The sequence below is a fragment of the Cottoperca gobio genome, chromosome 9 (assembly GCF_900634415.1).
Source record: "Cottoperca gobio chromosome 9, fCotGob3.1, whole genome shotgun sequence".
NCBI lineage: Eukaryota > Metazoa > Chordata > Actinopteri > Perciformes > Bovichtidae > Cottoperca > Cottoperca gobio.
This window is the reverse complement of record NC_041363.1, coordinates 20,514,728-20,541,835: the sequence shown is the minus strand read 5'-3', so window position 1 is coordinate 20,541,835 and position 27,108 is coordinate 20,514,728. Positions and strand designations below refer to the sequence as shown.

The following is a 27,108-nucleotide window of genomic DNA, read 5'->3' as shown; positions in this document are numbered from 1 at the left end:
ATTTATATATACATATACATATATATATATACATATATATATACTATATATATATATATACATATATATATATATATACATATATATATATACATATATATATATATATATAGTATATATATACATATATATATACATATATACACATACATATACATATATACACATACATATACATATATATACATATACATATACATATATATATATATATATATACACATATACATATATATATATATACACATATATATACATATACATATACATATATACATATATATATACATATACATATATATACATACATATGTGTATATATATGTATATATATATACACATATATATATATATACACATATATATACATATATATACACATATATATGTATATACATATATATGACATTTCTGACTCCATTATTCCACCGGGGGGGGGGGGGGGGACACGTTCAGACCACTTACACAAAACAGACACATGCACGTCTCCGTCACCTCGGCCTGCAATCTTTAGCAACAACATGTTGGTCTCATTTGTAAACCAGATTGCAGCCTCAGCCTCTTAGCGCTCGCCACGATTATGGGCTGTCACCTCTTGCTCCACACCTTTGTCAGCTCAAAACCAGAGCGAAAGAGCATGACTGGTTTTACCAAATGATAAGGTTTAAAGTATTAAGTTGCCCACTTCGGCTGAAGCCTGTTTGCACCGTCTAACCTTGCGATCCGGCTTTGTGCTCTACATGCAGTTTTGCAAGTTTGTGATTCAATTAGCTTGACAGGTGACGGAGCTCAGGTCGGGACATCTGGCCAGACGTAGCACTTTCAATCTGGAGGGAGCTTGTTAAAGGGGATTGCCACCGCATTGGGATCCATGACAGTTAAGTCAACACAGACCACTCTTTCTCTAAACTAAACTGGAGAAAACCTAAAGTTTAGATTTGTCAATCTTACTGATTGGAGTGTATTCACACACATAGAATCAGCTAAATCCAGCTTGGGGCGCAGAGAAAAGATGAATTACAAAAATAAATGGGTGGTGCTCTCTAAGGACTCACTCATTTCTGTCAGGTCATTATACTCCGGTGACTGGGAAGCACATATTTTTGGAGCATCTTAATGATCATGATGTTGGCTTAGGTACAGAGCGTCTAATAGATCCCCAAGTGGCTTTGACACTTAAGTCTTACAATATTTATTTGGCACAGTGTGTCCTGTTTCCACTTCCAGACCTCTCTGAAATGAGCAGGTACCAGTGAGCCGTAGCAGCGGAGCTGTACGTTTATTTACTCTGTTTGCTGCGTATAATAGCGTCCTTCTTTTGGAAACTGGAAATCGGTACCTGAGCACAGTTGTATCTGTGTGTGACTCCTGTGTTTTCCAAAGTGGAATTAAGGAAATAAAGTTCTGGCTGTCAAAGGCACAGTTGTCAGAGAGTTTGTGTTTCACTCTGCGCTAACACTCTTCTCTCTAAAGTGCTTTTGTTTCACTGTGTTTGAGTCAAGCAGGATCACCTGTCAATCTGATTCAGCTCCATCGTCTCATTTTGTTCCTCTCGTGGAAATCAATACAGAGGAAATGTAATATTCAAACAGACAAAGAACAGATGATTTGTGTTATATATGAGAGTTTCCTCCCAAAACCCAGCCTTACTGGATATGTGTTCAGTGCTGTTATAACATTTAACACTGAAAAGCTTCTCCACTTGTTAAACTAGAACCTCCATCAAGGCCAATGGTGCGTTCACGTGCTCCTCGGAAGGAGTTAACAAAGCCGTTCTTCCAACTTTGGTGCGTTCATGAGTTTTAAGTTTTAATGTGGAAACAACATGGAAGATAAAAAGATGTGTTGTATGTTATTAGTCAGATTAACACTTTGATTTTTTGCGGCAGAGTTGATCAAGTGAATTTTCCCAGTCGGTAACTCATTTATCGGATTATTTCGACACCATATAAATGCAGCACAAAAGCCCTATCTTGCAATGTTAACGGAAGTGAAACATAATTCATGTATCCGCCCCGTGATTCGTATCTTCATTGGCCCATGCTTCACCCTTCCACCAAGTTTCATCAATATCGGGCCTGTAGGATTTTCGAAATCCTGCTGACAATCAAACAGACGGGAAAACCGAGGCCAAAACATAACCTCCTTGGCGGAGTAACAATCTACTAAATGGCACAGAACATACATTAGCTGCATGGTTCATTCTGAATAGATGTCGGCGTTAGGTGGAACAAAAAGGGCTTTGTTATTCAGGTGGATACATGCCTAGCAACATTAGTAGTGCCTCAAAGCTAATTATATTTGGTAACTCCTCAGGTGAAGAAGAATATCCTGGAGGAGGAGATTCACTGTCCACCTGAGGCCTCTGTGCTGCTGGCCTCCTATGCTGTCCATGCAAAGGTTAGTGCTCTTTTTGGAACAAAAGATTTGAGTCTCAGTTATTTTCAAGCAACATTAGTTCATCCATTCATCTGTGTATTCTTTAATGGTTTATTTATCTTCACTTTAAACGTTGCATGACAACTCCCTCTCCTCCTCGAGCATATATTGCGTTTAATTATTGATATTTGATGAGGTGCTAACAGCTGAGAATAATTCACGTCATCTTTTGAACGGAATAAGTTCGAATGAGTTTGAAGTGATTGAGGATATGTGTCGTCTGCCTGTCTGGAAGTGTCCTCGCATGATTCGCCCTCCTTACATCTCGGGTAGTGATTTCGTTGTGGCTGTAGATGACGATCTATTTAAGGAAAATCTGCGGGAAAGAAACCCTGCTGTAACCTGTGGTGCAGGGATACTCGACTTGCTTTGCCCAGGGGCCACTTATCCAGAGTGACATGCATTTCATTTGTCTGTTCATCATCTGATAAATAGTGTGTTGTGCACCTCTTTCTCTCTTACAACTGCAGCAGAGGGACCACATGCTTTATCACCACAGGGCTTGACTGTTGTAATCTTGTCATATCAGTTTCCCCAAAAAATAAAGACATAAATCACCCAAAAGGGATCCAGAACTCTGCTGTCTGTGTCCTGATAAGGACCAGAGCAGAACACATTACACCGGCCACAAGTTTCTTCCCCGGCAAGTTTTGTTATTGATTTGTTTAACTTCTTGGAGTGCTAAAGGGCCTCGCAGGAAATGCCTTTAATGTAAAAAACAGGACCCCAGGTGCTCTGGAAGTAGCCTTTTAAGTAACTGTTCCGAAATGCAGAACAAACACCTCTGCCGCAGCAGCGCCTGCTTGTCGGAGCAGCCTCTCAGCAGATCTGGGAGTGAATCCCATTTAATTAAAGTGAGAATACAGTAGCTATTATTATATATAGACATTCTTGCCACGGATGTTATGGCCTCTTTGGGCTGTGACCTACAGTGCAGTGCACAGTTTGAGGAAGTAGAGATGTCACTACCTCCAAGCTTAAAGAGAATTGTGGATGGCTGCCCCATAGGAGGTTGGATGCAGAGGGGTAAGATGACACATGAGATCAAAAGGCAGATCGTTGCAACATTTGCAGTTGTTCGTTTTGGTAATTTATCAGACAATATATAGTTCTTTTCACTCCTAATTTATCAGGGTTCCTGCGGATCCTTAACAAGTTTTAAAAGACATTGAATTCATTAATATAAAAATAAACTGACCTTTTTATTTGTAGTCTAATGGTATTATTTAAGTATTCATTTTGTACTCCAGGTTGTTTTTATATCACCTATTATTCTCCATCTATTCCTTCTAGTTTTTCTCCTGTTATTGTTTAGTTTTTGTGTTTACATTGTTTCACTTAAGCATAATTTAAGAGCACTATAAATGGCATTCACCTGTATGGGAGCACGCTACATACAAATCTTCATTAACTTATTGGTCACTCCACAGGAAAGAGCTCCCTTAATAAACCTCCAGCGATCTCGGCCGTTTTGGTTGAAGGATCCCATCTCTCTGAAATCCCAAAGAAAGCGATATGGAGAGTGAGGTGCAGCTTTCTGACAGGCGGACAGGGTCTGGTGAGACCGGAGCTCTACCTCAAAGGTTTGGCCAAGAGCCCTCAGAGACTCGCCTCTCCCATGCCAATTTAACAGACCTGGGTTTAAAAGAGAACTGTGGATGAAGAAAAATCAGCAAATGAGCTCGAGACTTGTGCTCTCTGCTGTCAGCGCCTTCGATCTGGGAACAGCAAAAAAAAATATGGGGCTAAAATCTGTTTTCATTTAATCAGCAGTCCACTTTGATTAGAGCCAATGTGAGTACATTGGTGTTGTAAAGGGCTGACAGGTACTTGTTTAGCAGTGCAGCTGCTGAGAGCTTTCTGGCAGACTTCCCTCTTCTTCTCTTTCTCTCATCATGAGTTTTTATTTTGTGCAGCCTGTGAAGTTGAGTCACACAGTGGGATGTACTTTGTTACCTTCGCTCATCTTTCATCATATTATGTCAGCCTGAAGATAGCAATAAGGAGAGAGTAAAGGAGTATTCTAAGATGGCATTAATGCTTAAATTAAGTTTTTAAATTCTGAAGAAATTGTGAATCATAGCTCTGTTAAGGAACGCACAGTATCCGTGTGCGTAATCAGTTTCTAGTCGGAGTGGAAAAAAATTGGCATATAATTCATAACAAACGCAGTAGGAAGCCATAAAAGCTACCCTTGTATGAGTAACAGAGAGTGCATGAGTAGAGCGGATAATAGAAGTTAGGAAGAGTGGAGGAATTTGGTGTGCACAAATGGTCTGACTGACTTCTTTACAATGACTTCACCTTGAACACAGATACATGCACATACAGTGGGATTCCAAGATCTCAGTCCACCAGAAAGAAGGTTATAATATATGATTATGGTCACAGACATTTTATGCATCATTATACAATATGCTAACATTATGTGTCAGTATGTTATATGTTACATTGTATGTGACAAGTACTGTATGGCCAATGTCATGTAAGAAAACAATGCACAAACATTAAATGTTCATCTACAGTTTAATATAATATAATCATTATCTTTCTTTAATGCTTTATATGTTTTTTAAGGGAAATAAAAAATGATTTCTTCGATTCATCTGCAGATCACTTTCTTGATTAATCGATTAATAGTTAGGACTATACAATGTGAGAAAAGAAACACAAAAGTTTTTGTAAAGGCCGAGGAGATCTCTTCAAATGTCCAACAACAGCCCAAAACCAAAAGATAATTACTTTATGATGGCACATACAGAAGCTGTAACTGGGAAATGTTACTCTAAAAATATGTTTTTGTCGATCGGTGTATGTATATACTTGAAAACTTCAAAATTTAAGATGTCCATCTTTTACATTAATCATCTTTTTAAGTCATTGTCCTGGAAAATGGGTGTTTTTAAAAGTAATGCTTAAAGAATGCAACTTTTTAAACCGTAACCAGATTTTTCATGAACCCCTCTCCAACACAGCAAACAAACAAAATTCCCCAGAGGGTAGAACAACCCTTTTATAACGTATAAAATGTTCCACATGTTTAAAAACCATACTAACTTTTCTGTGGATATGTGCTCAGCCTCGGTGGATCCGCAGAGGTTTCAGGGCCCCCTGCTTTGTGTTCTGAGTGGGTGCAGTGCGTCAAGGAGGTGTGGAAAAAGAATTTCAAGAAACAGCCACTTGCAGGAGAAATGCAGAGGGAGTAACTCTGCAGAGGTTGAGGAGGGAGCGAGGTTTGCTCCCTCAGCCACAACGCCACTGAGGGCGTGGAGATGCACGTTCAGCCGAGAGCGGAGGGATATGACAAGCTAATAGGAATGAATGACACTGGTGGGAATGACTGTGTTTTACAGGTGGCTTCAACAAGACTTAAACCTAAGCTACATTTTCTTAAATTGAACGAGGCAGCCTTTAGGCTTCAGCGTATTTACTTTGTAGCTGTATTACAATCTCTTTTTCACCTCACAGCGTGTGACGCAGATCTATGAGATATATTTCCAATCTGTGTAAACAGCAAAGCGCTTAACAGAGTTTCACTTTTCAGTTTCAATATGGACCACACTGTACGTTATTTAATACTCATGGAATTTGTCAGTTTTGCCTTGAGATTATGTAAATCCTGCTTCAGTCATCTGACTCCACTGACATAATATTGATGCTCCACCATAGTTTGGGTGAGCCGGCATTACCATGAGGGACAATAAGATGGAAAGCCAATTGTTTTACTGCTAGCTGGAGAGACATGTCTACGGAGTCACAATTGTGTAGGTATGTTGTGTAAATGAGAAGGGAAATCATTTGGAAAAGTGTAGATTTAAAAACCTGTTTTTATCTGTTGTTACTCACTTTCACTTCAAAGTTGTATCGCACGCGGGTTACACTGTGAATACACACAGAAAGTATAAATATTAAAAGGCACGCCAATGCTTTGAGCTTAATAATATCATAAGTTTACCATAACATGCAGATTTTAAGCAGGTATAATGTTCCACCAACGTTATACCATGTTCACCATCTTCATGTGTTAACATGCTGACCTTTAGAAATTAGCACTAAACAGACTGCCATTAGTTTTGTGTAAAACTATTGGACAGCTGGGAATACTGATCTGATGATGACGATCACCAAAATGATTACGATTCATCCTGAGGGGGACATGGATGAGTTTACCAAGTTTCATGCCAATCCATCCAATATTTGTTGATTAATTTCCCTCAAAACCAAGGTGGTGCAAAAGGAAAAGTAAGAGCCAGAACATCAGAAAGAAACAGTATTTCCAAACTGACCCCGAGACCTTGCACAGGATATAGCTTCTATGGAAGTAGCCGCAATGCTAGCAAGAAAAAGTCCCAAAAATAATGTCTTTCGTGGCTAGATATGAGAAACCTGTACTTCTCACTTTTAGCCTGTAAATGGATTTTCTTCAAAGTGACTGGACAGAAGAATATATAAATGAGGTCACTGTTGCACAGGTGATAATTAGTGAGAACAAAATATTGACACATAGCTGTCCGCTGAGAATCGATTGTTGCTGTTAGTTTGGGCTTGTTCAAAAATAATTGGAAGAAATGTGTTTCATCGGAAAGCATCTGAGATAACTGTCACTGTCAAAATGCCTCAGTTGAAGCCCAGTTGGTGCTGTAATACCTCTATAAGCAATGCCTCTATAAGTAATACCTCTATAAGCAATACCTCTATAAGCAATACCTCTATAAGCAATGCCTCTATAAGTAATACCTCTATAAGCAATACCTCTATAAGCAATACCTCTATAAGCAATGCCTCTATAAGTAATACCTCTATAAGCAATACCTCTATAAGCAATACCTCTATAAGCAATGCCTCTATAAGTAATACCTCTATAAGTAATCCCTCTATAAGCAATACCTCTATAAGTAATAACTATAATCAATACCTCTATAAGTAATACCTCTATAAGTAATACCTCTATAAGCAATACCTCTATAAGCAATACTTCTATAAGTAATACCTCTATAAGTAATACCTCTATAAGTAATACCTCTATAAGCAATACCTCTATAAGCAATACTTCTATAAGTAATACCTCTATAAGTAATACCTCTATAAGCAATACTTCTATAAGTAATACCTCTATAAGTAATACCTCTATAAGTAATACCTCTATAAGCAATACTTCTATAAGTAATACCTCTATAAGTAATACCTCTATAAGCAATACTTCTATAAGTAATACCTCTATAAGTAATACCTCTATAAGTAATACCTCTATAAGCAATACCTCTATAAGCAATACTTCTATAAGTAATACCTCTATAAGTAATACCTCTATAAGCAATACTTCTATAAGTAATACCTCTATAAGCAATACCTCTATAAGCAATACCTCTATAAGTAATACCTTTATAAGCAATACCTCTATAAGTAATAACTATAAGCAATACCTCTATAAGCAATACCTCTATAAGTAATACCTCTATAAGCAATACCTCTATAAGTAATAACTATAAGCAATACCTCTATAAGCAATACCTCTATAAGCAATACCTCTATAAGCAATACCTCTATAAGAAATACCTCTATAAGCAATACCTCTATAAGCAATACCTCTATAAGCAATACCTCTATAAGTAATACCTCTATAAGAAATACCTCTATAAGCAATACTTCTATAAGTAATACCTCTATAAGCAATACCTCTATAAGCTAAGTAATACCTCTATAAGTAATACCTCTATAAGTAATACCTCTATAAGCAATACCTCTATAAGTAATACCTCTAGAAGCTAGAAGAACGAGAAGTAGTAGAGTAGAAGGACGGAAACTTAAGGAAAAGGATCTAATTAAATGGCCCTCGGCTTCTCCACTATGTAAGCTGTTCCAGGATTTCCTGTCAGTGTGTTGAGCTTATTACATTCAGGCCTGTAAAATACTGTTTTCAGGCTGAAGTGCAGAACAATTCAATCCAATTAAACCTCATAATAAAAGTGACACAATAAACATAACAAAAAAACTTATATAATAAGTTCATTAAAACCATTTAAGTGGTCTTAAAGCTTCTAATTAATTGAGGCCAAATTATCAAAAGTCCACCATTAAAAAACAACATTCTCTGCATTGCATTTGTATTCCCTTGTCATTGTTTAAGCACTTAATGGTGTTATGACTTCCAAACACAATGTCATGTACACTGTATCATCAAAAGAAGTGGGGGTTTTTTCAGTCCCTTTCATTTTTTCTGAGACAATTTCTTTGTTTCAGTATATTTTTCGTCTCTTTCAGGTAACTGGCAGACTGTAAGTGACACAGCAACACAGAAATGTCAGATTTTGGTGTCAGACTGAAAATGAAATGTATTTCTAAACTACCTTTTTTCCACTAAGTTATAACCAAAACATTCCAATAGTCATAGAAGGAGAAATCCATGAGAAGAGAATAAGATCCCTCTTCTTGGTGTCAGCCCCTCAAAGTCAAAGACAAAGGCTTCTTCTAAAACCCATTATTTTGAACCAAAGTTCAACGGTCTCTTTGTTGACTCTGGTGTTTTCCCTCTTGAGTTTAAGCACCTTTCGAGGGTGCACTTAAAACTGTTTTCAAAAAACATTTACCAAAGAAATGTCATTTGCTTACGAAGGCTGTCATATGAATCTCACAGATGCAGCGTCTAAAGTTTAAAGACTCTTTTGCCTCATTTCCACCGCATGGTTTGCCTCGACTCACTTTTGGTACCAGGTCCTTGTCTATATTTCGTTTTCTACTGCGGATAGTACCCCCCCAATTCTCAGCTGATCGCAGCAGGCTAACATTTGAAATGTCATGCTGGTGAAGATTCTCTTTGACCAATCAGTGGACTACAGTGTTTTAAATTACATTACAGGTCATTTCGCAGAGGCTCTTATCCAGAGCGACTTACAGTGAACTAACTACAGGGACAGTCTCCCTGGAGTAACTCAGGGTTAACTACCTTGCTCAGGGGCACAATGGTGGCAGCCCTGGTATTGAACCATCTGGTGTTGTATTTGGAAGCTGTAGGGAGACTGTCCCTATAGTAAGTTCACGGTAAGTCGCTCTGGATAAGAGCATCTGCTAAATGACATGTACTGTAATGTAACAAGTGAACAGAGCGTATAGCAATGCACAGTTATAGGTACAAATTCAAGTGAACCTACTTACATAAATCTACAGTCATAGCCCACTTTCTAAACGTTAGCTTCATGTATAATTCATATCCTTCCACCGGTTCTACAGTAGCCTAAAGAAAATTCCCCACCGCCACTCAGTCATGCCTAACCCATCCATATCTCTCCGCATGATGTAATTTTCTATCTCTGCTCCGTGGTGATAAGTGATCAGTCTCAGTTCTCTCTGAGATATTTCTAATAGCATAATTTACACCGTCTCCCAACAACTGGGCCACTGTGTGTGTGGTGCACAGTAATGACCTGATGGCAGACCAGCCTCCATTCATTCTCCAAGAGACCCTTTTTCTTACAGACGCTGTACTTTCATTTTATGAACAGCTCCCAGGAGAGGCATAGTCTGGCCTATTATTGGAGGGAAGGTGGACCGTGGCCATTAGTTTGAAGGGATTTTAATCCTTTTGGCACTTTTGCTCTATTTCGCAGTACGGAGACTACGACCCCAATGTTCACAAGCCTGGCTTCTTGGCTGAGGAGGAACTGCTTCCAAAGAGGGTGAGTGACAGCTGGGTTTCCTTAATGTCATCGAGGACTAAAGATCTCTACACATTAACTGTACTTTCTGCATGCATTCATGTATATTTATGTTTGTTTCTCATCATTTCAGGTGATTAACTTGTACCAGATGACTGCAGAAATGTGGCAGGAGAGGATCACAGCGTGTTATGCAGAGCACAGGGGCAGGACGAGGTAAAAACTGCTGCACTCAACTGTACCGCTGTGAAGTTCCACAGTCATCAGAAAATTTAAATGTTAAGTTCACATACTGTAGGATGTGCTTAAAACTTGGTTCCACAAGAAATGTTTTATGCAAAACCAAAGTCCATTTTGGCAGCGAGATGAAAAAAGACTCTTATGAAAGTTGTGTCTGTCGGGAAGTTTTTATCCCCGTCCGTCCCATTCTCGAGGTATCTCAGGTCCACCTGGAGGGAATGTCTTCAAATTTGGCACAAATGTCCACTCGGACTCAAGGATGAACTGATTCGATTTTGGGGGTCAAAGATCAAGGTCAGTGTGACCTCACAAAACAATTTATTTGGCCTTAACTCAAGAATTCACAAGCTAATTATGACAATTTCACACAAATGTCTAACAGGATAAAATGATGAAGCGAGGACATTTTGAACAGACAGCGGGGCGGTAATGCTAGTTTAAAGGAGCATTGATGAATCCACAGTATGAACTTTTTCAACATCTATTGTTGACCAAGAAAATGCACTAAATGAACTCTAAAGCTGCAAAGCTTACCACAGCCTAAAACTCCTCAATTAAGTGTAATTACATACATTTTCACAAGAGAAACACAAATGTAGCTATTTTTCAAAAGAGAATAATTGAGAGTGGAGCAAATATATCACAATGAAAAGGACTATAAAAAGGCCGTTGCTCTAATTGCTTTCATAAATCTAAAATGAGCATGGAAATCAGTTGTTCTGTTGTTGCATTCTGCTCCACCACTAAGCTGAACTAAGTTGGAAATTGACGGCGCCTAAGTGTGAGGGATGTGAAGTGTCTTATGACTCCCGTGGGTGGGGTGTTTCGGGCTGGAAAAGGAACCGCAGCACTTGGAAAAGTGATAATTGACTCACTGGTACTGATCAATAACATATGCAGCCCCAGCAGAGAGAGGGGAGTTGGTGGTCACAACTTGCATTTTAATTGTTTAGTAAGTGATGCAGTGTGGTGGGGGCACAGGAGGGGGGTCACTGGCCTTCACTAGGACTGGGTATCATTAAAATATTTTGTGCTAATAAAGTACCTGAGTTTTGGCATCAATTCGGAAAAAATAATCCCTCTCTTTGAGATACTTTTCTTTAGGAATGCATGCTTTTACTTTGGTAGCGTCTGTCTGTTGGTCCAGGCTGAAATATCTCAACAACTTTTTGATGGCTTGTCACGACACTTGGTACATGTTCCTAGAAGATTTATCCCAGACACTTTGGTGATCCCTTAACTTTTCATCTAGCGCCATCATCAGGTCAAAGTCTTTATTTGTCCCGTGCAAAACTAAAGTCTCCCGTCAGCCTTTAGATGTACTTTGAGTTTCTAGTTTGTGTTGCTAGTGTGGGGGGAGATTCTTAGATGTTTCCATGTTTTTTCATTTCACATTTTCCCACCTAATAGCATTAAGATTTGATATAAAGCCCCATACAGTAAAAAATGATTATTTCATCTTTATTTTGGCTCATATTAATTTCACACAAGTAATTGATTTGAAGCTGATGTCAGGACAACATCAAAGTAACTGACTTACATCCCATCTGCATCTGTACGTTCTTACATACAGTGCAACTCTAATGCTTTACACTTCCACAGCATTAATCAAGCATTACCAGAAAAACCTCCTCTGACCCACTCCAAAGTCAGAATGTGTCCAACCTAGTTAAGATTTGTTTACTTTGCGTAATGCTATCTTGCCTGTTTAAACTTTGATGAAGCTTAAATCATCAATTTCCCACCACCCATATCAAACAGCAAGTGATTAAAATTAAAAGTTTAGGCGGAAGCATGCCCTGATTTTTCCTCAACCATCAAAGTATGCTAATGCTCTTTTCTTTTTTGCACAGTTGACCCTAAAATCTCAACAGATCTGCCAGCCAGGCTGCAGAAGGAGAGAAAGAAAAAAAGTTAGATGCATTTGAAGTCTCTATCACAGTATTTAGAGTCTTGGAGGCATCAGAACAAGTCTTCTTCAAGCATGACCTCTAAAGCCTGTTAGCGAATTACAGTCGGGTTTTGTGTCAGCACTGTGCTGATGTTTTCACTCTCGCAAGAGCTATGTGCCAAGAGTGTTCGTAGATCACACAACATGACAGATGCTCCACACAAAAGCAAAGGAAACAAGGTCTGATCCTCTTCTTCTATCCACTTCTGCATCTCCTCTCCTCACACCCTTCCCTCCCTCTCTTCTCTCATTCCCTTGGATCCCCCTCAATCCCTTTCCCTCTCTGTCTGTCTTTGAACCAGGGAAGAAGCTGAGATGGAGTATTTAAAAATAGCTCAGGACCTGGACATGTATGGCGTCAATTACTTTTTAATCAGGGTGAGTCAATGCTTTGCTATATCTATCCACAGTAAGCCCATATGGCTACATTCACACTGTAGGCCAAAGTGTTCCAAATCTGATTTATCATATCACAGTCATATTCGACTTTTATGGCAATCTACATTTGTCACATCTCTGCGCTGGCGAGAATCTTGTGTAAAGGCGCTAACAGTTGTAAAAAAGTAGCTTCTGACATCCTAAAGTTTTAGAGGAAATCTGTTTCATTGAAACCACGACTGGCTCCAACTCCTCATCCACACACACACCAACGTCCAGAAGTAGCTATCACTATACAAAAAGCCAAAATAATGAGTACAAATCGTCTCTCTTACTCTTCGTCAGGGACTTCAGTGGCCTACATGTTTAAGTACGACAGCTTGCCGCATGTGACGCCTTTATTATTGTTCTTTTGCGCATGCGAGCCAGTTCAGAACCAGGACCAGATCACACAGTCTGATATTGGCCACATTTTTAAAAAAGGATGACGTGATAAAAATTTAAAAAAATTAATCCGAACACCAGCACTAAGGCTTTCAGTGTGAACGAAGCCTGTGAGAGATTACGCTTCATGTCAATTTAACTGTTGTGGTGTTATGAAATGAAGTGTGGGAAGAGCAGTCGGACTCTCCTGTACTGAATGATCCCTTGGTTAAATTTATTATTTTAATCTTGAGCATTTTTTAAATAATCAACTGCTAATTGGCCCTGGATGTTTTCCAGGTGAGTCACAACTCCTAACAAACAGAAGTTCCCTTGAGGTGGCTCTGACCTTGATCAGTGCATTTTACACCAACCAGTCAACCTCAGCTTAAGTAATTCCCTGTAGCATTACCTTTCAAGTAAACAAGCCCAGACTGCATACACACCCCCACAACCGCCATTGCTCAGCACAACTCTAACACATAGTTTTGGCGAGCAGAGACACCACAAGTCCCCCTACGTCACATGCAAGTACAAATCAATGTTTGCCGGAAGGACGATCCCACAGCTGCTCGCTGGTGTCCCTTAACAGACGGGTAGGAGAAAAGCTTAGTTGACTCTGCCGTGTGTGGTTTAGAATAAAAAGGGAACAGATCTTCTCCTGGGAGTGGACGCCCTGGGTCTGCACATCTACGAGCCGGACAACAGGCTGACCCCCAAGTGCTCCTTCCCTTGGAATGAGATACGCAACATCTCCTACAGCGACAAGGAGGTGAGAGAATGGGTGGCACTTGTATTGGTGTAAAGACAGATAGAGCTACATATCAGCGATGCTTTAGTATCCTAGTTTATTGGTATGTGTATGTGTATGTGTATGTGGTTTGTGTTTTGATCTATAAATCTGGTATTCTTGTCTCCTCAATGTTTAGTTTACCATCAAACCTCTGGACAAGAAAACCAATGTTTTCAAGTTCAACAGTTCTCGGCTAAGAGTCAACAAGTTGGTGAGTTCAGCTAAATGTTAGAAGTTCATCGTTTCTCTTGGTGAAGGTGACGACAAATGCTGCAAGTGACCCATCCTTGGTTTTATTTCTCTTGTGCAGATCCTCCAGTTGTGTATAGGGAACCATGACCTGTTCATCCGCCGGCGGCGGCTGGACTCGCTTGAAGTACAGCAGATGAGATCTCAGGCCAGAGAGGAGAGGGCCAGAAAACAGGTACATCGATAATGGAGAAACAAAGAAGAGGAGATGGGGGTGAACTTCCATCCAAATGTAGTGCAACAAAATCGGCAAGAATGTAATGAACGCATGTTTCCATCTTATACTGGTGCGCAAAATATTGCGAGTTGGACACATCGAGTTAAACAGTTGCTGGCGCTACTTGAGCAGTACGGTGCCATTAAACCGTTGCAGAAGAAGAGTTGCAACGAGATGACGTGATTGCGCAATTTATCAATATTTTCAACCTTTTTAGAGAATTTCCGGCAATTCCACTCAGGCCCAAGTTGAAAGTGCACATACACACGTAGTGACACATAATACATTGTGTCTACCCGCTCTCATGTTATTTCACACTTCAACAGTATATTGCTTTGATGTGTTAACACTAATTGTTCACATCTGTGTTCCAGACAAGGAAGATGGTGCAATCATCCAAACATTCATAGACACTGCTTTGTTAATACATAAAAGTTACTTTTCAAACTTTATTCATTTACAACAAAACAGAGTGCCCTGATTGTTGTTCTCCCTCTCTTGTATGATGCTCATGCTGTGTCCATCAGGTGCACCTGCTTCATGCTTTTCTTCCGTTGGATCCAAGCTGCGCTTTGTCTATTGTATTTTCATCCATCTTCTAGCTTTTGTTTGTTCTGTTTCTTTCCGTCCGTATCCATATTACCTCTCATCTCTCCCACCATATGCTCTCTTCATTGTCCACACTCCACCTGTCTGTGTCGTTCAGGTAGAGAGGCAGCGCCTGCAAAGGGAGAAGCAGCTGCGGGAGGAGGCAGAGAGAGCCAGGGACGAGCTGAAAAGGAGGCTGATTCAGCTGCAGGACGAGGCTCACATGGCCAACGACGCGCTGGTAAGATTCAATTGGTCAGCTCCAAAATACACCATTTGATCTATGTCACATATACTGCACGCCAAGTTTCAGAACAAAATAGTTTGTCAAATTGAGCTTGTCTCACTCGTCGCCTCTCTCCCCTCCATCAATCTCCCTCGCTCCTTCTGTATGCACATCCCTCCCTCTACACCTCTCTTTATTTCCCCAATCTCCCTTCCCATTTCCAAATTTTCTTTTCCCCTTGTCCCCCTTCTTGTGTTTGCCCTTCTTCTTCCTCCTCCTCCTCCTCCTTCTGCTCCTCTCCAGCTGCGTTCGGAGCAGACGGCAGACCTGCTGGCTGAAAAGGCCCAGATCGCAGAGGAGGAGGCGAAGCTGCTGGCCCAGAAAGCTGCAGAGGCCGAGACAGAGATGCAACGCATCAAAGTGACTGCCATCCGAGGCCAGGAGGAGCGGCGGCTCATGGAGCACAAGATGCTGGAGGCAGAGATGCTGGCCCTCAAGATGGCCGAGGAATCGGAGAGGAGGTGGGGATAGGAGGGAGAAGTGGTGTCCAGCCATCCATGCTGCTTCGTCAACACTGTCTCTCTCTCTTTGTATCCGTCGCACACACACATGCACGACATGTATCGTTTTTTTTTAAATCCTTAAATAACTCATCCCCACATCTTACTTACTTTCCAAGGGTTTGGTTTGTCCTTTATTTGTAGAAGCTGTCTTACAGTAGCATCAACATACAGTTGCTAAATGACCTCCTCAACTCCAGAGCCTCCCTCCTGAATATTCTTTCCCTTATAGTACATTTCAGTTTGCTCAGCAGCACATGAGTCAGTCAATACACTGAGTATAGGGCTGGGTGACGCAGCAGCATTTAAAGTGCTTCATCAAAGAACTTCTAACTTGTTTAAAATCATTACATTTTAAAAGGCTTTGTTCTTGCACTGCAGCAGGTAATCATGCAGTTGCAGCCACACTGCTGCACACGGAAAAGCAAAAGGGAGAAAGCTTTTGTTCAGCAGCTCTCCTCCTCGGTCTGAGGTGCCGCAGTTCATTTGTGCTTGTTAATTGTTAGCAGTGGTATCGATTGATGGTGGGAGTCCCTTATCAAACAGTCCGTTTTACTGCACGTTGAAGCCTCACGGTGCTGAAACAGACTTTTTGATGCGTGCTTCATCCTTGCTTTAAAAATAAATGTTGTCATTTTTGTCATATCCAAGTTCAAATCCGGTACTTATACTTATTGACTTCGGCGGTCAGCTGGACCAGGAGATGACTTGATGAGGGATCCTTGATCAGCACTCTGTAGAGCCTGATAGACGCCAATCCATCGTAGCAAAGAACTTAAGTCCTTTTCATAATAAAACAGTATATATATATATATATAATATCCCTTCACAGCCTCTCCTTCACAATTTATTAGCCAATCATTTCAAATGGGCACCATTAACCACTTGCCAGTAACTGCAATTTCTGGATGAGCACTTTCTGCACCAGAGACATTTGAAACCTGTGGCACTCAACATGTAAATGACTATGTCCACTCAAACCCTTGAGGCACATAGCTCCCCCACATCAACGAGGAACTGCTGAATGTTCAGGAACACAATCAAAATAAATGTAATCACCTGGATATAGCGTTCTTACATCTCTGTGTGCAAACCCGATGGTGGAATAATGGAGTCAGAAATGATTGTCTGCTCGGGTGTTACGTTGATCACCTGGGTAATAACAAAGTGACATTCTTGGTTCGTCGAGTACCGACGTACCGATTATGTAAGATAATTCTGGATTCAATTGAGATAATTCTGACTCCTTTGAAGGATTTGGAGGTGAATTAAAGCATTAACTGCATCTGTCTATCTGTTTGTCCCTCAGGGCCAAGGAGGCTGAGCAGCTGAAGCAGGACCTGCAGGAAGCCAAGGAGTCGGAGCGCAGGGCAAAGCACAAACTGCTGGAGATTACCAGCAGGGCTGTCTATGCGGTAGCTGACAACATACACACACATACCTATAGCACACTAAGTGTTTGCACTCACACATACTTGAAGCACATAAGTAACGCTGAAACTGACGATTAGTTTCATATTCGATTAATCTGTTGATCATTAACTAGATTAATCAGATGGCATTTAAAGAATTGTGAAGAATCTGTGTCCGCGGATGTGCCCCTTACATTGCTTTTGTAGCAGTAAGATAACATCAAGTCTAAGGTGAGGTCTTTACATTATCCTCGTGCTAACATCGACTATAAATCTACATCTTAAAGATGATATCTTAAAAAGTTCTTCCCGGGACCCCCATAGTGGGTTTGCATCTTTGATCTAAATCTAATACATAAGACTGACGATTAGAAAATGTTTTAAAACGATGTATTTGTCAGACAAAGTGAGCAAGACTGTCCCACTGTGGTGAATTAGGATGGGCATGTCTTACTTCTTTTATATTTAAAGACAGAGATAAATTGATTAATTGAAAGTAAATCAAAAGACGAATCAATAATGTAAATGCTTGAAAGTAACAGCCTCGCATAAAACAAAACATATATCATGCAGTACATGAATACACTGCAGATAGGGATCGAATGTACATGTTGGAGCACCTCGCAGAATAATACCTGTATAACAATATAATGTCTGCCTCTCTGGGCATTATCAGCTGCAAACTGTTGTTATGGAAATTACCATTTAGTTTTAGCTTAACTGCTTATTGCACACACACACACACACACACACACACACACACACACACACACACACGCACACACACACACGCACACACACATAACTGTAGCCCCGCAAAACCAAACTGAACAGTAGATACTTGCATAAGAACAGGCAGCACATAAGGCGGCCTACGCAAGAGCTTCCAACATGCTAAAAACCCACACACTGCACATTCAGCTGCTTACACACATGTACACACACACACACACACACACACACACACACACACACACACACACAGATATTGATGCTGGCCACTTATAGAGAACTACTCACTTGTAAGCTTATGAATGAAGAGCCTAAACACACATTGGTGCAAATACATACATACTAGAACTCCCCTATACGGTTATCAGCTCATGTGTGAACACTGAAAATGTATCTACACACACACACACCCACTCACACTCACTTTATTTTACATTCCTATTGGACTTGGTCAAATTGCCTTTTTTCCTGCTTGTCCAGAACATATTTACATCAACTGTATCCACACTGTTTGGATTCACACGCCAACCAATGGATTTACATTTATATTGTGTATTAGCTCCACTTCTTATCCAGCCAACTCCTGAGGTGACATCTGGCCAATGCATTTGAGATCTTTGGTCAGGATCTTAAAGCATATATTTGAGTGTTCATGATCCAAGAACATCAAAGTGGTCATCTTCTTTTTTCCTTTTATGCTTTTTAACGTCTTGTCCCTAATGTCTTCTCTGCTCTCCCACTCTATATCCTGTCACTTTATTCTATCTACTTCTCCTTTGTGTATTTATTGTACCCTTCCTATCATTTCCTCTGTCCTCTTCTGTCTGTCTCACTCACACTTCTTCTTTATTCTGCATCATTTTTTCCATCCCCTGTCAATTGGTCTACATCGCCTCCTTTCCTCTAATCTCTGGTTTCATCGCCCCTCCTAGTCCCCTGAACTGCCATCTGACAGCATGCCTCCCGACCTGAGCTTCAGCAGGGAGAACCTCAGCTTTGACTTTAAAGATACCGACATGAAACGCCTCTCCATGGAGATCGAGAAGGAGAAGTGAGTGGCCGGCCGTGCTCTGCTGATATTTTGGGGCCTCAGAGATGTTTGATTTAATTGTTAAGTTGTAAATTATTATAAATGAAAGATAATCAAGCATTGTACTTTCACTTTTTAATATGCACATTTGGATTCAGGAGTTCAGGTTGACGATTGACCCTCAGCATTAGCTGTCACTGATTCACACATTCAAACTTTTTAGCTCTTAGTGTCAGTGACTGCAGACGTTTAGATAAGTATGACCCTGGCTCTGGAGTTGAATAAATGACTCTTTGCTGTCATGCAATTAGGTAATTATGTTTTTAAATAAAGGCGAGTGAGCAGAGAGACTACAGGTCCGGGATTGATGGGTTCAAGGATGGAATTGAGAGATAGATAAAAAATAAAAAAGACTATACGAACCACTACAATGAAGATTATTTTCCAAACCTGTCAATCTTTTTTATTATTTTGTAATATCTTATCTGTCTTTCGCCACCTGCTATTATGATTAATTGGACACATCTTTGGTATTACAATGGCATTTTATAATTTGCATATTTACATATACACTGATTCCAAGAATACTACGTCGTAGTATGTCTCATAGTTTGGTTTCAGACCAGAATGCTTAGACAACAGTTCCTAAACAGTTGTTGTGTTAGAAATACCAGTATTTAGTATTTAATGTTCATTTAGACTAAATGTTCCAAATGTTTTATATGTTTTAATTTAAAGTTGTTACAAATCCTTCATTTAATTTGGTTAGATTAACATATAACAGTACGAGCTTCAGGTTTATCACTATTGGTAAACCTATGCCCATATTAAGAAGCAAGGATGCCCATTGAAGCCATATTTATTCATAATGGCTGAGTCAGTGCTAGCTATTAAAGTCAGATCTAAGGGGGGGTCATAGAATCTACTAAACTGTTTCCCAAACTGCACTTTGATCATGTTTAGGGTCGAGTACATGGAGAAGAGCAAGCACCTGCAGGAGCAGCTGAATGAGCTGAAGACAGAGATTGAAAGTCTGAAGATGAAAGAGAGGGAGACTCCTCTGGACATCATTCACAACCAGAACACCGAGCAGGGGACCAGCAAGCACAGCAACTTTAAAAAGGTAGCTTAGTCATAACATATTCCAGACACGCTCCTCCAAACATTTATGTCTCATATATTCACTATATTTAAGCGCCTTGTAAACATTCACAACATTTATCTCTTAAGGAGATCTTTTTCAAATGTGAAAAGATAAACCCATTACATCAATACTCTGACAGAGTCTTGAGCTCTAACAAATGTGTTGAATATATTTCTTTCCTTATAAAACATTTGCAGATCAGAGTTTATAATCCGTGTTTACTCCCTAGCAGTGTTTGCAGGCGCATTGCAGCAAATTCTGATTCAACATTTGATCAAAAAGTTGAGAAATCTATTTTAGTAGCACTAGAAGTAAAAATATAAATTCTTAATTGCAACTGAAACGTATCAAATCCACTTTGTATCTTTGTAATATCAGATCTATCAGATCGTGGCCTTTGTATGTAGATACGTATTAAATCCGTCAGAATACACACCCCTGCCTTTCCCTAATGCGTCTCAGTTACATTTCCAAGTTGCTTTTTAGCTATTCAACAGCTGTCTGTTCAGCTGGAGAAGTGGTGAAGTGGTGAAGTGGTGAAGTGTAAATGTGGTCTTAACACTGATCTTACATAATCTTCCAAGGATAAGTATCTATCAAAAATTTGATATTCTTATCTTGTACAACACCCACGCCTAACTATCATATTATTCATAGGCGGAGTATTATTGATTCTCAGAACATCACTGAGCTCTGGGGGTAATTTTTCTGCCTAAAGTTACTTTTTTGATGGAACCTCCTGCAGGGAGGATAAGAGATCATTCATCTTCTACGATGACCTCTAAAAGTGCACAGTGATTACCGGTCTTAAGTATAATTTAAAAAAGATCCCACAGATCAACCGAGAGGGAAATCTGTGTTTTTGTATGCATCCTATGTCGAGGGTTATTCCTAAATTGATTGGTCATAGGCAATGGAAATGTTATAAGAAGTAGATTCTATTTCCCCTATCCTCTGATGAACTGGCAGAATAGACTCATTCTCCTTTATCTTCCCACTCCAGTATGTCTGTCATTTCAATAGAATTATCAAATGAAAATTTGAGCTATGCTCTCTGCACATTGTATAACACAAAGAGCAGACCCTTCCTCCCTTCTTCTCTCCCACTGTAAAATACACTCGTTAAGGGAGCACTAATTGATTTGTGCTCGGTGATTAGTCATCTGGATGGATGGGGGCACCTTTAGCATGCAGGGGGAGAATGGGCTAAGTTAAAAGTGTTGGTTTAATTGAACCACGGGCGGGCGGCATTCATCTTGCGAGGGCAGGGTGGATGGAGGGGGGGGGGGGGGGGGCATGGCATTGCAGGGAGAAGGGAAGAGGAAGGTAGAGTGAGGAAACCAGGTCAGCTTTGCTTAAAGATGCGGGAAGTTTAGGGGAGGCTGAGTCACGGAGAAGTGCTAATGTACTATGAAGTTGGCAACCCGAGTGGGCGAGATGAGGGGGAGACGGGGGGGGGGGAAGAAGAGCAGAGGGAATGTTCAACGAAGCACATATCTCAGAGCCAGAAGCATCAGGAGAGGCTGCACCCCTTAAGCTTTATCCATCAAGACACCCACCAAAAATAACCCCATGTTTGCCTTTATTTGATAGTGAAGAGACATATATTGGAAACAGGGGGAGATAGAGACATGCAACACAGGTCCCAAGGCGGAATAGAACCTGGGACGTTGCAGTAGGGATGGGAAGACAGTATGCCACAGTGAGGAAATGTTTCCGTTGGCTCATATATTCTTGACAACACCAGCGTTAACGATTACACTAGACATTTTACAAGAAAAGATATTTGCGGATGTTTAGAGCACTTACTGTGATCTTTAACGTTGGATTGCTGTGTGGCCAGCCTCTCCGTAGGCTCCCACCCGACCATCGTCACACAGCTTCATACTAAACGTTTACAGATCGCCTCATTACTTTTATCAGTTCCCTATTAACGTTGGGTTTGAATAATTTGACACCAAATCCTCCGCCATCGTCTTGTCGGTCAACTCTCCTTAAGACCCGTACAAACCTTCTGCGTCCGCTGCGGTCATGTGTCATGGTCTGTGTTGGTCTGGCGTTCCACGCAACGTTACGTTGTTTGCCAGGAGTTCAACACCATTTGGCCGTCTTTGTATTACTTTAAAGACAAATTATGTTCATGTTGAAAATGGCTGTAACAGCAAAACTCAATCTCAATCTTCAAAACAACTATTCAGTTTGTTATCTGGAGGTACATACACCACCTACTGGACTGGAGTGAGGAACAAAACATGAGCATACGCAGTCATAGCATTTTCACATCAACAACGGTGGTGGGCAAGTAATGTAATCGGTGTATCCTGGACACCATGTAACACCAGTAACACTTGACTCCAGTCATGTGGCGCTGCAACCGTTCAGCAACGAAGGCGCTCCAGAGAGCTCGGTCTTAACGCCTGAGTCACAAACACAAGAGGTGCAATGATTTTGAGTTTAATGGAGAGGGAATTCTTTCTTTTTCTTTGTCTTTTTACTCTACATGTGGCAGTTGATCCAGACTGTGTGAAGTAGCACACAAAAGAGGTCCACCATTTGCGTTGCTCTCATTGTGCTCTCTTGCATATCGAAACAACACACACAAGGATTTCTTCTCCGGAAATACCTTCGCTGATGTTCCACTCACGATACGAATACCTGAGACTATTGAGAAATAGTTCTTGCTCTTTGCAGCACTGAGACGACAGGAACTACGACAGTGTGGAATACAAAGCTGCAGAGTTAGACACACGCAACTTAGTTCAGGCCGCCTGTCAGCAGGGACGATAGAAGGTGATCTCCAAACGTCATGCTGCAAATCAATTCCTTGCCCACACATTATCTGTTTGGATTTGCTTAAGTGCCTCCGTGTACACATTCCCCAGAAATAAGCTGAATTTCCCAGACTGTCCTCCATCATCCCTGGTCTAATATTTACTCTGGCTGCCCCTTTAATTCCCTTTACCCCACCGATGTTGAAGAGGGGAAAAAGTTTGCCCAGTCGATTTGAAATAGTGCTCACTGACGAGCTAATGCTTAGCGGTGCTGAATGGGTTAAAGCAGTCAGTGAACTGAATGAATCCATCGCCAGCTCATTTAAACCTGGAAAGAAAAACAATTACAGTAATTTCTCTGACGGGCATGGATCTTCGACCCACCCTGCTCTGTTCGATTGTCTCTGAAACTAGAGAGTTTGAAAAACCTAGAGATTTATTTTCGTTGCAAACTAGAGATAGAGGCTGATTTTTGTTTCAGTGTATCAAGAATGCTACGTATCTTTCACGTACAGTCAGAAATTCAATAACAAATACAATAACCGTGGGTTTACAGTAAATACACAAAGGTCCAACTACCCTCTCCTAATGATGATTTGTTTCTTGATCACAACACATTCTTAAATGTGTTGTGCTAGAAAGTTTGTGTTTTCTAGCGCCTTTTTAAATGTACTCTGGTATTCAGAGGACTTGCATGTGTGTACGTCTTCATTACAATTAAAGTAACAGTGTAGCATATGTAGGTATATGGAATACACAAATAAATAAAACACACTGCATAACCCTAGCACAAGAGTAGGCTCTCATGAAAGACGTTTTAGTTTTTAGTTTAGATTTGAAGTGCAACCAGCTCCCCAGAACTAGAGACCCGTTCAGGGTGCTGGTGTAGGGTGACTACCCCTATAACGAGTTAAAAATATTAACGCAGATTAATCGCGCTCCTAGATGCCCCTGAAAGATGCCTCAGAAAGCACGGAGCTCTGACAGCCCCCCCCCCCCCCACAGCAAATATTGTTATATGCGATTAATCACAAAGCTTGTAATTAAGTAGATTATTTTTTTTTATCGCTTGACAGCCCTAGCTATAAAGCTATAATTAATCGAAGCTCTGGTTCGTCTGATTTTCCTGACAGAGATGACAGGATTCGGGACAACTGAACGTTATTCGGGACTGTCCCAAATTCTTCTTGCCGTCTGCTCCCCCTGTGATGGGGGCTTCACACATGTGCACCTAAAATGAATTCTAGTTTCTCAATCAGAAACTGAGGCAGACTTAGTGGTCACGATGCTTCCATGGGAAATACATAGATGATGATTTCAGTGACATAAGTCTCCTGTTATGATTTGGTTATTCATTTTGCTTGCTTGCTTGTCCGCGACCCTGCAGTATATCCTGTTCTACTTTACTTCCACCCCAGTTTAAAAAACCTTATCCGGTCTGTCATGTCTGTCTCCTCCACAGCTAACACTGCAGAGCACCAAGTCCAGGGTCGCCTTCTTTGAGGAACTTTAAACTACTGTAAAGGTGGGGATGCACAACTGCCAAGAACCTCATGATTCTACATTCCTGGTCAGTTGAAATGATCGGCCACGCTTTAAGAACTTATGCTCCACAAAAATGACCACTACCTTGATCTGCAGCAGCTCCAGTGGCCTCATGTGTATGCACAAACAAGGATGCATGTAAAAAATGGAGTGAATATTTTGAAGTGTGTTTTGTTTGTATTAATCTCATTGAACAAAGGTAGACGATGCAGAGGAATACAAATGTATTTTGACTGCTCCGGTTCCACTGTGGCTCTAATGAGACAGTACTGGTGGAGTTTAGATCATGTCTAAATGGGATGACCTACAATATTTGACTGCCTATTCTTTTTGAAATGTAAAAGAGAAATAAACCTCTAAGGGATAAAGTTGAAGAGGACAAATTGATTATATATGTTGCCCTTAATCTGACTCAAATATTTGATATTTAGTGGTTATAGGCAGACTGCCCATTTGATTCATAATGCCAACAAATCCCTCCAAACAATATGTTCTTTCTTCACTTAATAACTTCACGCTGCTTTAGTTTTCTTGTTTCAATGGAATGCGTTCATAAAAAACGAAACGTTCAAGCAGCAGAAACAAGGCATTTTATTGCCATAATACATTTAAACAGCCGTCTTTTATTAATCGTGGGAGTTGACGGACTGTGGTGGATATTAATGATCCACTTCTGAGATTTATAACAAGTCATTTGTCTTGGTTGTGTTGTTTGTCCAGTGTTTTTTAAATCTCATAATGTGTGTCCATGTTTGTGCCTTTATGCAAATGTATATGGTGACTGTTGACATAATGTTGTACATGATGTGTTTCTTGTGTACACTGAGGAATCATGTTACTCTGGCTGCCTCAAGCAGTCCAACACTTGATTAAGATGTCCTTACACAAGGTAGCGAGTACACTCTGCTCTGCTCTCGAAAGTGAAGACACTATTATTTGTACTAGGTTGTTCTTAGAATACAAACTGGATGAAGGAACTGTGATTCTTAGGTGTGAGCTTGTGTCACATCTATCATCTATCACAGTTTGTTTTTTGTGAAGACAACCACTGTTGAATTTGAATTTGTATCTATTTTTGAATTAATGTGCTCTTTCCCTTTTGAAAGCAATTTATTTTTGGTGTATTACAATGTGAAGAAAATATGTATTTGTTTCTTCTTGACTGCATTTAACAATGATAATAAGCAGTATTTGAAATGGACCGTTGGGGGAAGTTACATTACCTTTTATAACTAGATATACATTTTCACTGGAACATTGTACCAGATATGTATGTATGCATGTAAAATAAATGAATATCATTTCTCTTGTATGTTGGAGTTTTTTCCCATCCAGAAATAACTCTGTGTTAGTTATTTTGGCAGACCTTGATGAATGTGAGCTTTGATATTGCCAGTGCCAGAGCCTCTTCCACCCGACCCAAACAGACATCCAATTACACCTTTGAAATGATTCAAGTGTTACGTAAGCACCTTGCATCTTGAGTCAGATCACATACCCTGTTTCCTTGAGTGACAAGGTCTTTGTGTGTGTGTGCGCTTACGGATGCGTGGGCGAGTGGTGTGTGTTAACCCTTTAATGTGAGTCCCATCCCGGGGTGTTTGTTTCCTGAGACTGACAGCTCTCTGACAGAGTGAGTGGCACTGAGGTCAGGGGGCTTCTCCACAGCTCTGTCAGCTCTGGGCTCAGTTGGAGACAGTGTTGTGACAAAAGAGGCGTCTTCAGGAGCCAACTCTCCCTCGGGGCTCAGACTGGGTTTGGAGGGTCTGTGGGGGCATCTGGAAAACCAACAGACACATGGATTCTCCGTCATCGCTGCCTCTGCCTCAACACTGTCTTCTGAAACAGGAGAGGGGGAATGAGATGGCAAGAATCACACCTTTGTCATTTATCCATTCTCAAGGGATCACAGTTGACGTCACACCTGTACACACACACACACATTGTCTTGCAGCAGATTGGAAAAGGTTCTCGGTTTACTGCAGGGTGAGGGGAGTTGACGGGGACTGCTTGAATATAGAACAAGCAGACAGAATAGGAAGGAAACACCTTTGTGTCATAATCCAGCTTGAGTCTCCATTCACAGCCAATTCAGGCGACAAAAGAATGATGGAGTAGCAGTTTTATTGGCTTAGTACAATTGCCAATAAAATCTTATTACCTTTTCACATTTGACTGCAGATGTAAGGAGGTAGTGTGGGCGTAGTATCTTTAAACCCAAATGGCTTGGAAGTGGGGCACCCATGGCATCATTATAGCCAACTAATTAAAAATTAAAAAAAACATTTTATTAATTGTTTGCAGGTACATGCATTAATCATTATAATTGTATCTACCCAACAGTTTTTCAGCTGATTTTTTCAGTAAATAATTACATATACTGTGTATCCATATTGCCCATCCCTTTATTTAATCAGGCACAAATGTAAGTTATACGGTATTGTGGCAAAGCCTGAAGTTTAGCATTAACACACATTGCCCTATAGGGCATTAGGCATGTTGATGGAACATCAGACAGGCATCACTGGTTATTATGCATCTAAGCTAGCTGCGATTCATTTCCTGTCTTAGTTAACCACAGCCCATACTCACTGTAGAGAGCTGCAGGCAGACGTATTTCTGTTAGTTAGCATTGCGCTGGTTCCCTCGACACAAAGCCAATTGGATTTACTTATTGGATTTGGATGATACACGTTTGGTTCAGCAAATTAATCTTCACAAATGAACACCACTATTATCATTTTTGAAGTGTAAATGC

General features: G+C 40.4%; 1 protein-coding gene across 3 annotated transcripts; it reads left to right on the top strand.

Annotated features, from left to right (window-relative positions):
- The first annotated feature begins 460 nt into the window (after window positions 1-460).
- Window positions 461-25,654, top strand: nf2a (NF2, moesin-ezrin-radixin like (MERLIN) tumor suppressor a). 3 transcript variants are annotated; one of them, XM_029440265.1, is made up of 14 exons: window positions 461-877; window positions 2,317-2,400; window positions 10,044-10,112; window positions 10,225-10,307; window positions 12,585-12,660; window positions 13,721-13,855; window positions 14,013-14,087; window positions 14,187-14,300; window positions 15,049-15,171; window positions 15,460-15,677; window positions 17,026-17,131; window positions 18,793-18,911; window positions 19,854-20,013; window positions 24,268-25,654. In XM_029440265.1, the coding sequence occupies exons 1-14, from the start codon at window positions 872-874 to the stop codon at window positions 24,316-24,318; spliced, it is 1,419 nt and encodes a 472-aa protein (XP_029296125.1). In that variant the 5' UTR covers window positions 461-871; the 3' UTR covers window positions 24,319-25,654. The 3 variants fall into 3 exon arrangements, with proteins under 3 accessions (XP_029296125.1, XP_029296126.1, XP_029296127.1); XM_029440266.1 differs by lacking the exon at window positions 461-877 and adding an exon at window positions 1,093-1,577; XM_029440267.1 differs by lacking the exon at window positions 461-877 and having other exon boundaries at window positions 1,093-2,400; window positions 12,590-12,660.
- The last annotated feature ends 1,454 nt before the right edge of the window (window positions 25,655-27,108 follow it).

Bases quoted from the DNA above. Each gene is read 5' to 3' on its own strand.
- nf2a (XM_029440265.1), top strand. The intron at 12,661-13,720 runs GTGAGTCAATGC...TGTGTGGTTTAG, and splicing joins TCAATTACTTTTTAATCAGG to AATAAAAAGGGAACAGATCT. The intron at 20,014-24,267 runs GTAGCTTAGTCA...TCTCCTCCACAG, and splicing joins AGCACAGCAACTTTAAAAAG to CTAACACTGCAGAGCACCAA.